This window comes from Mustela nigripes, chromosome 9, assembly GCF_022355385.1.
Source record: "Mustela nigripes isolate SB6536 chromosome 9, MUSNIG.SB6536, whole genome shotgun sequence".
NCBI lineage: Eukaryota > Metazoa > Chordata > Mammalia > Carnivora > Mustelidae > Mustela > Mustela nigripes.
The window spans coordinates 53,055,101-53,073,725 of NC_081565.1; the positions used below are offsets into that span (position 1 = coordinate 53,055,101).

Sequence of the window (18,625 nt, forward strand, 5' to 3'; positions counted from 1 at the left end):
TAATCCTTGTCTGGTGTAACTCCCATATATATTGTAAGGGGCAAATAAAGAAGCACAAGAAAAATTTGAGGGATTAGAGCATCATATGATGTTTTAAAGTTAGATGATCCTTTACAATCATCTGGTCTAATCTTTTACTTTCTAAAAGGGTAAAAATGAGGCCCGGGGAGGGGAGATGAGTTAGGCAGGATTATATGGCTGAGTAATATGATCTGCTCTTAAGAAATTTACCACAAAGGGATGCCTGGGTGGCTCAGTCAGTTAAGCATCTGCCTTCAGCTCAGGTCATGATCCCAGGGTTCTGGGATGGAACCCCACATCAGGCTCCCTGCTCAGCAGGAAGCCTGCTTCTCCCTCTCCCACTCCCCCTGCTTGGGCTCTCTCTCTCTTTCTCTGACAAATAAATAAATCTTGAAAAAAATAATAAATTTACCACAAAAAACCAGGAATAAAGTGAAATTACTAAAATTAGTCACTGATTTGGCCCCCAATTATGTCTTAAAAGCTTACCTCATTAAATGTCTACAAAGAAAATACAATTGCAAAATTATAAACATGTAAAATGAATGTACTCTTCCAACTCATGCAAGGGATCTACTAAATTCTACCAAAAATCTACCAAAAATTCCTGTTTGGGGCAAGGAATTCTACTAAATGTTGACGAGCCTGAGAAATACCACTGACAGAATGAGGCTGTTCTATCACATGAGTATGCCACATTGTTGAAAAAACACTTTCGGGTGTAGAATGTTGTAGGTAATTTGTGTGTTACTTCGTGACTGGTTTAAAGGATAGAACGATATCCTTCTGAAGGATCTGCCCTTGGGCTTTCATTTGAGTCCCAGCACAACATGTCTTTTAGTAAAAGGTGTGTATTATTATCATTTCATTCCAGTAGATTCCACAAGATTCCATGCTGAAGGCTGCCCTTGCCTCTCTTTGCCAGATTCATCATCAGCAATGGCCTGCAGACCAAACACGAGGTTTTTGAGATCATACTGGAGACTGTGGATAGAGCCTTACCTGTGGTGACCAGGAATAGGGGGCTGAGACTGGCTCAAGGGGCCATGGCCCTGCTCTCCCCTGACCTCCTCCAGCTGACTGACCCTGACACTCCAGCAGAGAACCTTACCTTCGTGCTGGCCCGGCTCCCGCAACATGGCCAACTTTACCTGCGGGGGACAGTGCTGCTTCAACATAACTTCACTCAGCAGGATGTGGACAGCAGGGATGTGGCCTACAGGCACCTGGGAGGGGACTCCCAGGCTGACTGCTTTACCTTTGTGGCCACAGATAGGACAAACCAAGGCTTTGTGGTGGAGGGAACAGTGGGCCAAGAACCTGTTTCATTCACCATCCAGGCAAGTATGATGAGCCCATTGGTCATTGCCACAGATGTAGAGAAAACAACTTTCCTCCATTCCTTCCTTCCTTCCTTTTTTTTTTTTTTTTAAGATTTTATTATTTATTTGTCAGAGAGAGAGCACAAGCAGGAGTGGCAGGCAGAGAGAGGCAGACTCCCCGCTGAGCAGAGAGCCCAATGTGGGGCTCAATCCCAGGACTCTTGAGATCATGACCTGAGCCGAAGGCAGGTGCTTAACCAACTGAGCCACCCAGGCATCCCAACCTTCCTTCTCTTATTCAAATAGGTGTTGTGGGGTGGGTCTACAGCATGCCAGGCATATTAATATGGACATATTAATGCAAAGCTTATTCATATGGACAAGACAGTTGCAAGAGTTCATGACGAGACCGAAAGAAACAGAAAACATGGGCTTTGGAGTCAGATTTGACTAGGCTGGAATTTATTGACTAGGTTTGTCATTTATTAGCTGTATGACCTTAAGGGAGTCCTTTAACTCTTCTGATTCAACCTTTCCTCCTTTGAAAACCATGCCTTCCAGCATTGTGGTGAGAATAAAATCAAATTAGATATGGCAGGCTCTAGTATATTGCCTGAAATACAGTAGATATTCAATATCTTGTAACTACTGTTGTAATATCTAAGTGTTCTATTATGACGATACCTATTGGTTCGCATCATCTGGTGGCTTTTTAATGGTTTTCGATTGGATACGTGAAAAGTACAAGGCAGCATCAATATTACACATGAAATAATAATGGGAAAACAACTGTAGTAGCTACGAGTGTCAGAGCATTAACTGTGGGTCAGACCCACCTCACATAAAGCTCATTTCCTTCTCAGGAAGAGGGGAATTTTATTATCTGCACTTAATAGGTGTTCAGGAGTTCACAAGCTCAATAATGTGATCAAAACCATATAAAGACCCATGGTCTTTCTGATCCCCAGTTCTGTGCCCTTCCTCTGGCACTGCTCTGCCACAGTTGTATTGACTATTAGGATGATTCAGGGAGGGCATAAGGTGTTTTTCCTTTTTTAATCAAAATACATCACCCTTGACTCCACTTTCTTTGGATGTAGTTTATCCTGTTCTACACACTTCTGCCAACTGTAGAAGAGATAAATAGACATGTCCCAGTACCTTCTGATTATGTGAAATAATCATAATTTTCCCTGCTCTTTAGTCTCTGTTTTGGTCAGCTGTTTTCAGGGGGACAGCACACATGGGTGTATATAGGGAAAGAGAAAGGGAAAAAAAAGAGAGATTTATTTTCAGGAATCAGCTCACCATTATAGATTGTAGAGTCTGACATGTCCAAAATCTGCAAGGCAGGCCAGCAGGATGGAAATTCCAGTAGGAATTGATGTTGCAAGTCTCGATCTCAAAGGCAGTTGGGAGACAAAATTGCTTCCTATCTAGGGGACCTCAGTCTTTGTTCTTAATCAGTCTTCAACTGATTGGATGAGACCCACCCACAGGGTAATCTACATTACTCAGAGTCAACTGACTGAATGTTCAGCACAACTAAAAAATACCTTCACAGCAACACCTAGCCTGCTATTTGACTAAACAATGAGCATTCTAGCCAGCAAAGTTGACACATAAAATGAACTATCACAGTCTCTATCTAAAGTGGGATCTGAGTAGAAAGGTGGGGAGTCGTGGTAGCATAGAGTAGATGCAGGATGAGTCTTTGGCTCTAGGAAGGTCCAGAAAAATGTCATAAAATTATGATGCACTGGGAGAAGAGACAAGGTACTGATGTCATCAGTATGAAAGAAGTACTTTGTATATTGTAAAAGTTTTTTTAATTATATGTCTTAATTGTTATTTGTCTCATCCCACTCTTCAACCTATTAATATACTTTTTCCTGACTCCTGACTGTCCACTCTAGGTACAGAAATGTAACTGTACTGTCCAACCAATAATACTTTTCTTGGTCTACTATGCTGCAAATTTATAGGAGTTACACATTCTAAGTACAGGCAGGAAAGTTCCTTCCTACCCTGCAGAGTAGAGAAGGAAAAGGGAGTAGAATTTAGAAGAAGTATCAGAGCTTAAATCAGGCCTGTTCCAACACCAACACTCATCTTACAGAGCATAGCTATTGTAAGAGAATGATCTCGTGGTAGTTGCAGAATTTACTGATTGGAGAATGTTGGATATATGTTGTGAAAGTTCTTTTTAATCCAAAGCACAAGGTATTTTTTGTCATAAAATTAAATTATTTTTTAAAGATTTTATATATTTATTTGACAGAGAGAGAGAGAGAGAGATCACAAGTAGGCAGAGAGGCAGGCAGAGAAGAGGGGGAAGCAGGCTCCCCACGGAGCAGAGAGCCTGATGTGGGGCTCGATCCCAGGACCCTGAGACCATGACCTGCGCCGAAGACAGAGGCTTAACTCACTGAGCCACCCGGGCACCCCATAAAATAAAATTATTGTAGACAGGGACAGCCTCAAACTTTCTCCCATAACTCCCCTGAATTTTCTGGTCTTTCAGAGCAGAGAGGTCAGGCAGTTTAGGAATTAAGTGACAGATGCCCCTCAATATCTTGCTTTCAAGAGCTTCTTTGGTGAGACAATATAATGTCCACCACTGAGTCACAAGTTGGTCCAAATAAATCTCTCAAGTGTGGGTGTACTACTCTTTTGGTCCCATCCTGAGTGGAACCAAAGGCAAAGCCACCAGACTTCACAAGTTTAAAACACAGCTGCATTTTGCTGAAACATGCCCAACCTGACATCCATGTTGTAGGGAATCATGACTGTGTGACCAGGACACCACCATCATGCTTCATTGAGTCCTGTACTCCTCTAAATGGGGATGGGCTAGGGGTAAGGGAGGAAGGACCAGTGTCGCTGCCCTCTATATGGTTTACCTGTGTCTGAGATCATTGTCGATGAATCCAGCACAAGTTCTAAAGGATGTAGCCTTCTTTTCTTTAAAAAAAAAAAAGTGGCTTGGACTCCGATATTTTGAAATGCTTCCGACTTACTAAGCCAGAGCTGTTTTTGAAGAAGTTTAATGGGATTAGGGGCAAGTGTGGCCGAAGACACAACAGGAGACCATGTAACCAGAGTTTTTATTTTTTTAAATATTTTTAAAAATATATTTTACATATGTTAAATAGTTAATATGTAATATATTTACTATATAAGCAAACTTAAATATAAAATACATTTATATATTTATATAAAAATTTAAATATAAAGAAATTCAAATATATATAATAATATATTTTTTTAAAATACTTTAAAAACAAATCACAACAGGCATTTATTCCTTTCTCTCTCTCTCTTTCTTTTTTTTTTTAAGATTTTATTTGGGGCACCAGGGTGGCTCAGTCGATTAAGCATCTGCCTTCGGCTCAGGTCATGATCCCAGCATCCTGGAATTGAGCCCCTGGTCAGGCTCCCTGCTCAGCCCCAAACCTGCTTCTCGCTCTCCAGCTCTTGGGCTGTGTTGCCTCTCTTACTCTCTCTCTCTGTCATAAATAAAATCTTTAAAAAATATATTTAAAAAAATAAATAAAATCTTTAGAAAAAGATTTTATTTATTTATTTGAAAGAGAATGAGAGGGAGAACAAGAGAGGGGCAGGGGGCGGAGGGAGAAGCAGATTCCCAGCGGAGCAGGGAGCTGGATGCCGAACTCAATCCTGGGACTCTGGCACCATGACCTGAGCCGAAGGCAGTTGCTCAACCAACTGAGCCATCCAGGGGCTCCCCATTTATTCCTTTTGTAACACTTTTATTTATTTTTTATTTATTTATTTATTTTTTTATTTATTTGACAGAGATCACAAGTAGACGGAGAAGCAGGCAGAGAGAGAGAGAGGGGAGGAAGCAGGCTTCCTGCTGAGCAGAGAGCCCGATGCGGGACTCGATCCCAGGACCCTGAGATCATGTCCTGAGCCGAAGGCAGCGGCTTAACCCACTGAGCCACCCAGGCGCCCCTGTAACACTTTTATTTTTAAGGAAAATGCAACATAAACCCACTCCTGCACTCAGCTGGTTTTAACATTGAGGGTTTCTTTCCTGGCTCTGAGTATTTTTATGTTTCTCACCTGCCATTCGCCATCCCTCCTACTGGCCTCCTGGCCATCATGAGTAAAGCGGCTTCTCCCACAGAAGGCCATGATAACTACGTGACTCCCCGCCTCCCAGCCAACTGCGCAGCTCCGAGGTTGTCGTGAACACTTTTTAGGAGAGGAGAATGACTGTAACTTTCAAAAATTGTTGTTGCTTTCTTTGTAAAATAATTGTTTATTGTAAACAATTCATAAGCTACAGAAAGGGACAAGAGCAGTCATACCACTCAAAGATAACTACTTTTGGGGCACTGGGTGGCTCAGTCGGTTAAAAATGTGCTCTTGGCTCAGGTCATGATCCCCAGGGACCTGGGATGGAGCCCCGAGTCAGGCTCCCTGCTCAGCAGAGTCTGCTTCTCTCTCTCCCCCTGCCCCCCCCCCCCCCCCCCCCCGCTCATGCTCTCTCTCCCTGTCTCTCTCTCTCTCTCAAATAAACAAAATTTGAAAAAGCAAAAAACAAAACAAAGATAACTACTTTTGGCGACTGCCTTTCATTCTTTTATTCTGTGCAATTAAAAAAGTAGGAGGGTATGATATATACTATCAAGCATATTGCCTGTTTCTACCCTTCATTGTGTTATGAAAATTTCCTAATGTCATTAGATCGTTTTTGAAAACACAATTTTTAAAAGCTGAATAAGACCCAGTGTCAGGTAGAGATGGTTTGTAAATCCCCTGTGGGACTTGTAGTTTTATGGATTTGTTTTGTTAATTACTATTATAAATTATATTTAGTGAGCATATATATGTATAGATGTGTATGTGTGTATATTTTTATATATATGCATATATATATATATATGTAATCTTCACACACATTTTGTGTACACATCTTATTATTTCTGCAGGACATACTCAAAAAAATGAAAGTTTTGATCAGAGTATATATACTTTTGTTATATATATATACGTATGCCAAATTTCTCTCCAGAAAATTTTCACTAATTTGCACCCCTACCAGCAAAAGATAAAAATGCCTGCTCTTCCAAACAGTTACCAACATGATGTATGATTATTCTTGTAGTAAAAAAAGAAACTTGCCAACCTGCAAGGAAAAAAACATATTTGATTGTTAGAAAATTCCACGTAGAAATACGTAATGAACCTCCTTTTTCCCCCACTCCATGCAACCAAACAGGTTTATGTCAGTGCTCCCAGAACTTTGTCTATGTCTGTATGAACATACAGATGAACAAAAACGGTACTGTAGTCATCTCCTCTGCCACAGCTTACTGTTTTGTTTTGGTCTGGTTTGGTTTTGGTTTTGGTTTTTTACCAGTTCACATTCAGTTGTGGAAATTATTTATTTTCAGTGCCTCCTACCTTGGTTATTAAAATAGCTGAATAATAGTTTATTATATCATCTTCTACCAGACTATACAAGTCTTATCATGGCACTTACCCTTTCCTTAGCTAGGGTGAACCAAGATTTGCAACAGTATCATTTGGGGATAAATGAAGTTAAGACCTGAATGGATGGGAGTAAGAGGAATAGGCACCATGGTCCCGTACCAGTTGTCTAGTATGAGTGGCCAACTGTGCTTATCATTCAAACCTGCTCCTTCCCTAACTTCCGACAGTCATTTGCAAAATGGACCGAGATTCCTACCACACCTGAATGAGGCCCTTTGCGGGGTCTGAGCCTTTGCGTTTCTCGAGCTCATGAGTGATTGCCCATGCATTCAATATCTCCACAAATTGAGTCTACTCGCTTAGTTACGTGGTTCTCATCCTCAGTGAAATAAATACACAAATGCCTGTAAATAATCACCTTTCATCATTTAGACCCTATGTTGTTTGGAGATGAGAAACCTCTATATAAGACTGTACATCATTATTGACTATCCAGGTTGACCAGATGGACAAAACAGCCCCCTACATCACACACTTGCATTCCCCTTCTCAAGTGGGGCTCCTGAAAAATGGATGTTATGGGATTTACCTCACTTCCCATGTGTTGAAGGCATCAGACCCTGACACCGATGACAATCTGATCATCTTTAAGATTTTACGAGGTCCCCAGCATGGACATCTGGAGAACACAACAACAGGTACTTGCCTTCCTTAATCCTTGTAATTGCTCATCTCAAAATACCCCATAGCTGGCAAGGCTAGAGAGTAATTTAATTAAGTGTAGGCCCATTTGGTAAACACTCCCCAGGGCTTACTGATAGAGGCAGTTTATAAATCAATATTGGTGCTAAAGAGGGTTTGAGGCTGAGCAGTCCTAAATTCATCTCAAGTGGAGAATCAAGTAGTGATGCGCAGCTGTTTATTATTTTTTTTGAAGATTTTATTTATTTATTTGACAGAGAAATCGCAAGTAGGCAGAGAGGCAGACAGAGAGAGAGGTAGGAAGCAGGCTCCCTGCTGAGCAGAGAGCCCGATGTGGGGCTCGATCCCAGGACTTTGAGATCATGACCTGAGCTGAAGGCAGAAGCTTAACTCACTGAGCCACCAGGCACCCCTGGTAGCCTTTTTAAAAAATATTTTATGTACTTGTCAGAGAGAGAGAGAGCACAAGCATGGGGGAGCAGCAGGCAGAGAAGCAGGCTCCCCACTCAGCAAGGAGCCCGATGTAGGACTTGATCCCAGGACCCCAGGCTCATGACCTGAGCTGAAGGCAGACACTTAACTGCTTGAGCCACCCAGGTGTCACGCAGCTGTTTATTATTTACAATTCTTTGTAACAGCCAGATGGTAATATAGTCAGAGGAACACACAGTGTCAGTACCAATTTCATATTTGTGACTAATTTTTTTTTCTAGCAGGAATTCTAAATGATGTCAGTTCATTAAACTAACTAACTAAATAAATAAATAAATAAATTGGGAGGGGTATAATAGTTTCTCTGGATTGCAAATTATTTCTGCTTTATGAAGACAATGATCAGAATATGTCACTAAAAAGGATGGCACAGAATTAGAGATTTTATTACTGGATCTTCCTACTCTCCCTCTATTTTTATATTTTCTTTAAGGCACAATATTTCTGAGCCAAAGTAAATTTTAAAGCCTAATTTAAGCTTATTGCATATGACTTTAAAGATACTTGCAATAATGTTAATTTCTTTAAAAATATCTACTTTGACTGTTTGTAAAGCTCTGCTTAAAATAAAATTGCCATATAATTTATCAGCTTTTATTTAATATTTTGCTTGATTTCCCATGAAATTCATTCATTGCTTTCTTATAGGTGAATTTATCCATGAGAAATTTATCCAAAAGGACTTAAACAGTAAGACCATTCTTTACATCATAAGCCCGTCTTTGGAAGTGCATTCAGATATCGTGGAATTTCAAATCATGGACCCCACGGGGAACTCTGCTGCTCCTCAAATGTAAATTATTTTGCTTCTTCAGCGGTCCTATACATAGTAATGTCCAGAATATATCTGATTGTGAATGTGAAATATTCATTTTAAAACAAAATCCAAGGATAAATTGTTAGGTCATTTTAGAACCTCGTAGAATTCATTTTGGAGAAAGAATTTTCTTTCTACTGGGAGATAAGGGGAAAGCCAGTAGCCTTATATGCTATGGGAATATTAAAAAGTTAAGGTATAGAGTGCTGGATCATTCCTGTTACTCATGTAAATACATGCACTTTTGCACACAGAGCAGTTTCTGTCTTGGTAGTTCACTCACACCCACGACTGAGCTTGCAGGCTCAGGGACAAATCATGCAGCAAGAGGTCACTCTAGGACTGTGTTAGTAACCCGTCTTTGAAAATACCTACAGCAGGAAGAATGGGGTAATCAGGAGAGGCCCGCAATATATCTCTTCCCTCCAAAGAAACCAAAAAACCCTCCCAAATGATGACTTGTGACTGCTTCTGAATGTTAAACTGATCACAGGTAAGACGAAGGCAGCGTAAAGAGAAACACTGGGTAACAGACATTGTATGACATGCACAAGGGTATTCAATCCTCACAACGAACAAGATGAACAGACCATCCTAATATTTCGGACTGGGCCCCTGTTCTAAATTCTCTTGAATGCAGGGCTTGAATAGTTTACCAGTTATCAGATAATCACAGAAAGTTTCATCAGAGTCCGATTCTCCTAATGCCGTGTTTTTCTTTCGAAATTTGACACACTTTCCAGTGCCCTCATAGAAAAGTTGCTCATTTACCCTAAATTCAGTGTTTGCCATAACCTCGTAAATCTACACATTGTGAGAAAGCACAGCCTCTTTATGGGCCTTTTATGACAGAATATGGCCAAAGGAAGACAACAAATTCACCCCCGGTCTCCCCATTTTTACTTTTTCTGGCAGAATTGTAGTTCCAACAATTGCCAGCAGAGGTCTCTATAGTCATTGTTAGAAAAATGTATCCTCTGCAAAATTCATTCCCAGAGTCCCACCTCCACTTGCCCTGATAAAGAGTAGCCCCTGGCCCAGATTCATAACCTTCACAGATTTTTATTGAGTGGCTGTTATATGCCCCATTTGCAGTACTGGGGATGCTGGGGAAATAGGCATGAATAAGGAAGACCTGGGCTTTGACATTAAAATACCAATCATGAGGTTATAAAACTAAAATGGAGGACCACCACCCATTAAACTGATCTTATGCAAGAGAAATGATTCGTTGGCATTAAAATCTTTACAGAAAATATATTACCTAGCTGCAACTTCAGATGGGTGTCTTCCAGTTAAGAAAATGAAAAAAAGAAATCCCGCTCCAAAATCATTAATAAATTGATTACATTTGTTTTCTAATAATTCAACTAAAGAATGAGACTATTGACCAGACTTGTCCGTGACCTAATGCTGACCGCTGCTCCTTCACATGGTGAACATAGCATGGCTGACAGGATTTTTTTTCTCCAGCAGCGATGCTAGATTGATATTGCTTCAACTGCAAACCCTTTATGTTCCTCATGGTTACAAAGGACATTGCTTTTGAAGACAATTTGTGTTGTTAAATAATTCTCAGATTCATAGGAGAATCCCAGAAGAATTTATAACCTTAACTGAGGCGATTTTAAATAGACTCCTGCTTCTGTGATACCAATTTTCACGTACGTCACTAAAGAGATTTCTAAATCAGCTAGAAAGGATTGGAACCAGCAAAACAAGAGGATGAAAAATATGTCTACCAGGGGTTAACCCAGAAGTCCTTTTGATTTGATTCTGGCATACATTGTTTTCTTTAGGGAGGTAGGGGGAGAGAGAAATTACTCAGCACTTATCTTCATGATTTGTGAACGGTATAGCTGTCCCAAACCTCATTTGTAAATAGATTTTTTGGAACAAGAAGCCTGTTATTCCAGTAAGAAACAATGTTGTGAATAGTTGTCTTTCCAAAACAGCTCACAAGGACCTAGTTACGTGTACAGTATATGTTATAGGTATTTACAGGACAATTGTTTTCTGTTCCTTTTTCTTTTTCTTTTTTTTTTTTCTTTTTTAAAGATTTTGTTTATTTGACAGAGAGAGGGAGCAGTCACAAGCAGGCAGAGCAGCAGGCAGAGAGAGGGGGGAAGCAGGCTCCCTGCTGAGCAGAGAGCCCGATGTGGGGCTCGATCTCATGACCCTGAGATCATAACCTGAGCCGAAGGCAGAGGCTTTAACCCACTGAGCCACTCAGGCGCCCCTTTCTTTTTCTGTGAAGAACTTGTTTTTTTGAGTGAGCAACAGAGAGAGCAAGTGCACAAGCAGGGGGAGGGGCAGACTCCCCGGCTGAGCAGAGAGCCTGGTGCAGGACTTGATCCCAGGACCCTGGGAACATGACCTGAGCTGAAGGAAAACGAATAAGCAAGGGAGCCACCCAGGCGCCCTCTACTCTGCTTCACTGATCTTCTTTAATCGTCCAGTTGGGTCGATCTTTAATCAACCCAACCAGCATTCAGGTACCATCATAATCTAGAGTTTATATATGAGAAAACTGAAACACGGAGATAGGAGGTGACTCTTCTCGGCTCACGCAGCTAATTAGTGAAGGAGCTGGGATTCAGGTCCGGGAAGGGCGGCTCTCGAGTCCACGGTTCTCCTTATCACACTGAAGAACTTCTTGGCCACTCTTAACAAGTCAGCTAGACTGGCCTACCAGGAAAGGAGCAGCAGACTTACCTCCCTGCTTTTTCTCCAGTCTTTGGCCACCAAGGCAGCAGAAAAGGAGGAATACATATTCTTCAAGGACTTTTGTGTTAGGGTTTTTTTTTTTTTAAGTATATTTCAGCTATTAATATTAATGTGCGCTCCATGTCTGACACACTGGTACAGAATTCTGGTATAGATAACAAAGGAAAAGCCACTGGACTTAGAGTCAAGGAACAGAGCTCGTGCTTTGGGTCTGCCATTGACCTAGGTGATTGCGTAAACCTTAGTTAACTCTTTGGTCAGATGAGGGTGGTACCACGATTTGCTTAGAGAAACAAAGGAGATAAAACACGTGAGAGCATCTTGCACAGAGTAAGTCCTTGACTTGCCGCGGTGATTGCTATTGTTCATTCACATGAGTACAAGACTGACTGTTTGAAGACGTATCCCGGAGACGTCTGGGGGCCTATCTCTAATTAGAAATCAATTCTGGGATGATTCACAAAGTAAAGAGTCAATACACTTATTAATCAATAAGCTAAATTATTAATCAATAAGCTAAGTCTTGTGTAATTTTATGTTCTTGGTTGGGTTCGAAAGGATTAATAGATTAATAGAGTCCATTTATTTGGAGGGGTGAAAACTTCCCTGTAAGAAAGCTAAAGGGACCATTGAGTACAATCTGGGGCAGAAGGAAGCTTTTTTAAAAACCAGGAGGGACCCACGTTCAGAATCTTGATTGCTAGTAAGTCTTTGCTATGGCAGCATTTCTACAGAATATCAGTTTTGAAGGGTCTTTGGATATTCCATTAGACAAGGTATTAGGAAATCTAGATTTAATCAAGTTGTTGCAGGTGCCTGGGTGGCTCAGTCCTTAAGCATCTACCTTCAGCTCAGGTCACGATCCCAGGGTCCTAGGATCCAGCCTGCATCAGGCCCCCTGCTCAGTGGGGAGTCTGCTTCTCCCTTTCAATTTCCCTCTGTGTGCGAGCGAGCTCTCTGTCTCTTTCTTTCTCTCAAATAAATAAATCTTAAAAAAAAAAAAATAATCAAGTTGTTGCTACCTAGCTTACATGCTATTTAACCGCATCACTTCCCAGAGTCACAGAGATGCTTGTACGGAGTGGGAATCTGCAACAGGGATATGGTATGCAGCGTATCTCAACTCAATTTGACATTAGAACCCCCACCACTCCACCCCAGACTAGCTCATGGAACAAGTTTTTCATGGAATACATTTGGGAGACGTTTTATCGTAAATAGAAATTATTCTAGAACACTGAGATGCATGGAAATTTGCATAAAGACTTAGATTTGGCCAAGTGCCTAAATTTCAGGCACTGTGCTAGGTACTTTCACATATGTTGTCTAATTTAATCTGCAAAATGCAATCCTCTGAGGGTGATAAGGAATTCAGGCTTAAAGCATTTAAGTAATTGGCCAGAAGTCACAAAATGAAAGAAAGGCAGAGCCGAGAGTGAACCCTGACCTCACCACCTCCAAGTGAGCGCTCATCTTGGTGGCTTGGGCCTTGGCGTGACTCAGTCCCGGCCGTACCAGTCCTCCGGCCCCACTGCCATCTGAAGACCATCCGCAGAGCTCCCAAGCCCAGCCACGCAGGACTCGCGCTTTTTAAAACGCTTCTGCAGACCACAGGTGCAGACAACTTCTAACCAAGGCAGTTTCTTCTCAGGTCTCCTGTATTGACCTCTTTCATGTGGCCACTGGGGGGAAAAGTTAACTTCAAAAAGAAAAGTTGACCCATGCTGAAGTTCATCATCGCCCTGGGTCGCTTTTCCAGCTGCTGCCCCATTCTAAGGACTGATTCTTCTCTGGCTACCCTTATTCGTTCCTGGCTTTGAAAGAGAAGGGACAAAAAGAGATCAAACAGTGAAGGAATTCCTAACAGGAGCACCCTGCGATGTTTGAGCGACTTTTATGAAACACCTTACAGGGGAAGAGGTTGAAACTCTGGGCTAGCTGAAATTTTCACATTACCTGCAAGCCAGAAGTTGGAGCATTTGCCTCCGGATAGATTGAAGAAAGCACAGAGGAAGGGAAAGGAAATGACACTTATTAAACGCCCACTGTGTACAGGTGCTGTATACATATTAATGAATTTTAATTTTCATCTGAGTATAATTCTCGTTTTAAAGCTAAATGAAAACTGAGACTTGGAGAGACTGGGTAACTGACCAGAATCACACACTAATAAGTGATTGCAAGATGTTCTGACTCCAAAGCACTTGGGTACTCAGTGTTTCGGGTACTCAGTGTGCTGCCTCTTGGCTAAACACTGTTTTCCCATTACCACCAGAGAAAGACAAAAAGGAAAACACAGGTGTTCATAGCATGAGATTATGGAGATTAATAACATCCTTTTTGAATTGATAAGTTTTAGAATACTCAGGAAAATATTTTTTAGCCTTTTAATTTTTCTTAAGTCATATGCTACTTGATTATGAAGATCTAGTTGGAAGAATAATTTAATCACCATTTTAGCTTCTATAAAAACCTTTCACTGAGAAACTCAAAATACTTAATGAGTATTCATTAAGGCTCATTTAAGCCCTTTGAAGTACAGACTCATCATTATTTATTCTTTGGGAAGTGAGGAAACTGAGGCACAGAGCAGCTGAGTGCCTTTTTCACACACTCTTACTAACCTAGATTAGTGTCCCAAATCCCAAACTGGGGTTTTATTCCCAAGTCTTTCAGTTAATTGTTTTTTCATAGAAATGACTCAAGTAGCCACAAAATGAAATTGCAGAAAGTATCTATCTATCTGTATGTGTGTGTTTTGTTGTTGTTTTGGTGTTTGTCGTTTGTTTGTTTTCACAGCAACACTATTGACAATTTGGGTCAGGTGACTCTTTGTCATGGGCTGGGGGTACGCTGGGGCCAGGCAGGGGGACCTGTGCTTTGCACAAGGTTTACAGCCTCCCTGGTCTCTGCCCACGAAATGCCACTATCACCCTCCTCCCCACTGTGACAATCAGGGCTGTCCCTAGACATTGCCAAGTGTTGAGAATCATGCACATACCTTAGAAAATATAATAGTGTGCGCTAAGCCATCATGCTTTATGGTCCACTGCTCTCTTGTCAACGCATCCTTTCTAGATAGTCTAATAAAGTGCAGTCATAGTTAAAGAATCCAGAGTAAGGGCTGGAAAGAACATGCGAGGGTCATCTATTGCAGCATTTTTCAATTTTTTGAAATACGATGTTAACAGGGCCAGGAAGACGAAAGGTTTCAGTGGTCAGCTTCACTTGGGAAACAGTGGGTAAACAAGATCTCTTCATTCATTAAACAAGTATCAATTGAGCACCAACTGTTTTCTAACCACTCTCAGGGGACTCGGGAGTGTATCAGTGAACCAAAGAGCCCTGTTTTCTTGGGAGTTTACTCCATGTATAAATAAACTGAATAGTATGTTCTACATGATACTACCTTGGGAAATGAAAAAGTTGGTCAGGATAAGGGGTATCACAGATGCTGGACTTTAAGATGGATTGCAATTTTATTTTTTACTTTTTATTTTAAAACTCTTATTTATTTACTGGACAGAGAGCACAAGCTCTCAGAGAGAGGAGGAGGAGGGGGAAAGGGAAACTTGCTGAGCAGAGAGCCCGATGCAGGGCTCAATGCCAGGACCCTGGGATCATGACCTGAGCTGAAGGCAGATGCATAACTGACTGAGCCACTCAGGGGCACCTGGATTGCAATTTTAAATTGGGTATTTAGATGACTTTCCTTACATTTGTAGCAAAAGTTAGAGAAATGTCAACAAAAATGTTATCCTGAGAATCAGCTGACTTGGAAATCTACAGTAAAAGTGTAGTATATCTTATATTATTACTTGTAAATTGCATCCTATACACCCTTAAATTCATATTAAACATACACACACACACACACACACACACACACACACACGCATCCCTTCCCTCTGGAGAGTACATGTTAAAATATTTATAATCATATCACTGCTTATATGAACATATAAAATAGAACAAGGCAATACGTAAATTTAAAGTATGTGCTAAAGTTAAACAAAAGACGAGACATTAAATGGAGACCGGAAACAAAACAAAGCAAGACAGTTTCCTTGTGCTGCACTTTGGGATATTTTTTTGTGTGGTAGAGGGACCAGAAACCTCATGACTTCTAATCCAATTTAATCTCCACTGATCCGTCCTATGTCTTCCGTTCACAGAAGTGGATGTTGGGAATTCAAATTCACTTTCCTCATGAAATCAAATTTCCTGTTGTGTTAAGTACCCCACGGTCACTGAGGGAAGTGTTTCTCAACTGAGGATGACCTACCCCTCAGGGACATTTGGAAGTTTCTGGAAGCAGTTTTGATTAGAGGAGCTGATGTGACTGCATCTAGTGGGCAGAGCCAGGGATGATGCTAACCATCTTACAATGCACAGGACAGCTCAGTAACAAAGAACCATCTGGTCCCGATGTCGACAGTGTCCAGGTTGAGAAACCATTCCTAAATGACTTGAAATGATCACCATATGCATGTTGCATAAAGTATGTCCATAAACTTCATTTCTGACCCGAGACTGAGCTTTGCCCAATGGCAATAGGACAAGGGAGGGATGATTAAAATGTGAAGATTCAACCCAGGCCTTGTCTGCATGACCTGTACATGTCCACAGCTTTCCAGATTTCTCTCGTGGGCTCCTGCATCTGGTTGTCTACGTAACGCCCAGCACACAGCTGTGTGACTTCTTGCAAGTGGAATTTCTTCTTTCTTTTAGGTGTTTGTGTAGACTGTAAGCAACAAGCATCAGCAATAGAAGGATCTCAAATTCAGTACTGCAGAAACCAAACACACTCAAAACATGTGTTGCACCTATCCTAGGGGTGTGCCTGTGCTTTGGGATTGAAATATTTTTCCAGAAAGTATACAGGATGGCTTAATTTTGTGGCTTAGCAGTAGATCTTTATTATTTACCGTGTGGATTTTTAAGAAAAGAAACTAGAACATTGTGTGATGACAACAACCTTATCCTGTAGCCACTTTGCAGCGTTCTAATCGTGCATCAGGGAAATGCACGCGTTTCTCCGAACACCAAAGCCCTTTATCCTTTGAGGCTGAACCCCACCCTGCGTGGTCCCTTTATGGATCTAGATCAGCAAATTGTGTTTAGCTTTTAGGCCTTGAGGACACCTGGATCTTCAGAGTGACATTGATGAATTTTTGCCTGTCATGGTTTCCATTAACAGCTGAGGATGGATTCTCAGAAGACTGGACATTGAAACTCATCTCAACCTTATGGAGACTTAGCTGAAATCCACCCATTTTTTTATCTATTTCACTCATTCCCACTGCTCTTCTGTCCTTTCTGTTTCATCTTTCTGTCCTTTGCCGCAGTCCATCTTGTTGATTTATCCCCCGTTCTCACTTAGCGGAGTACTTTGAGAATTCTTTGCCACACATTATTTTTGTTGGCATTATAATAGCCTCATTGCATGTTATCTTGTGATTCTTGAAGCATAGTCATTTGTTTTTTTATTTCTTGACTGTTCCGTGCCAGATTTAAACTCAGTCACATCAAAGACCAGTGAGGATCCCAATATTTCTGATGAGAGGATTCTGTTTTCATGTCAAAATTTTACAAAGCCCAGAATGCTAGTAATAATAAATTTCATGTGTATCGATTGAATTAAACATGTATGTTTATATAGATTCATGAACCTCTGCCATAATTCTGGGCTCCCACACTACTTTGCCACCCAGGTCTGTGGTCCTTGGAGACACAGACAGTGTTATTGAGTTTATCTTGCTGGTGAACTTAGAGTACGCGACTGCAACATGTGGCTGGTGCAAAGACATGAAGTGGATATTACAGGATAGTCTGCTATTTAATTTGAGTGGTCCCCAGGAAAGCCTGGAAAACCCCATGAAACCCATACTCTACATGGTGGCATGCAGAATTTCTAGTTGTGTGAGAAAAAAATTATTAAAAATATGCATTAAGAAATCCAGAAGAAAAGCCTACATCCAATTGGAAGATGGGGGAGACAATAAGGCAACCACTGAGCGTTTTACAAATGTAGAATGGAAAATGAGAGAAACAAAAGTGACAGGAGTGTGTTAAATAATCATTGTGAAGAGTGCTTGTGTCCCATATACTTGTGTCTCTGATTTTCTCCAGTTTTTGGTGGGGGGAAACTTGCTTTTTTTTGGGGGGGGGGGGGGTGGAAAACTTCCCTCTATATTATGAGGAGTAAAGTAGAGAGTTTCCATCCAATGTTGGGCTCACTAAATCTACTGTGGGAAAAAGACCACCCCCTATTTTCAGGTTTATTCAGTTGCATTGCTGTATCCAAACCATGTGTCAGTTGGCCTGTTTCATATGCACAGAAGGAGGTAGAGATAATGGTTATAAAACCCATGCACATTGTAATTCCAAGACACATCCTGAAAGATAACTAGTTATTTAACTGAACCCAGGTTCAGAGAAGTTCTGTGTCTAGAACACTTCTTGGAATACCAGTGAAGGCCAAAAATAAGAAAGAAGATTCCCTATCAATGTCCTTTCCATAAATAAATGTCTCCTTGAACTTCACCACTCCTGGTTCCTTCCCCTTCAGAAGACTCATGTTTGAATCCCCCTGACAGCCTTTTAACCTTAGTTTCTGCTTTTGTAAAACAAAACTCTAGTTCTTACACTTCCTAACTCAAAGCATTGTAAGCATTGGATGAAATTGTTGGTAAAAGTTCTTTTTGAGCTAAAATGGACCAAATAAGCCTGAGAAATTTTAGCACTGGTGCAGGTAGATGAACCACATCTGTCACGGGATATGAACCAAGCAGAGGATCTCTACAGGCATTTATTGTGCATTTTTTAAAAATTGATTTTCCCTTTTCTTTTTCTTTCATGCCCAGTTTGGAACTGAAGTGGTCTCACATCGAATGGTCACAGACTGACTACGAGGTCTGTGAGAATGTGGGCATGTTGTCTTTGGAAATTACCAGAAGGGGATATTCCATGGACTCCGCCTTCGTGAGTGTGAAGGTAACAACTCTAAAGTGTGAAGTGTCAGGCTAAAACTTGGGCTGCTGGTTGGTGCTTTTCAATTATTTTCTTAAGAAGAAAA

The 18,625-nt window shown here is 41.0% G+C and overlaps 1 protein-coding gene across 2 annotated transcripts in view; it reads left to right on the forward strand.

Annotated features, from left to right (window-relative positions):
• Window positions 1–18,625, forward strand: part of LOC132024720 (FRAS1-related extracellular matrix protein 1-like) — a 101,271-nt gene that overhangs the window by 55,567 nt on the left and 27,079 nt on the right. For both annotated transcript variants that reach the window (XM_059411611.1, XM_059411613.1), the window contains exons 15-18: window positions 947–1,361; window positions 7,306–7,507; window positions 8,652–8,796; window positions 18,414–18,543. In XM_059411611.1, the coding sequence (XP_059267594.1) occupies window positions 947–1,361; window positions 7,306–7,507; window positions 8,652–8,796; window positions 18,414–18,543 (892 nt within the window). The remainder of the gene's footprint in view (window positions 1–946; window positions 1,362–7,305; window positions 7,508–8,651; window positions 8,797–18,413; window positions 18,544–18,625) is intronic.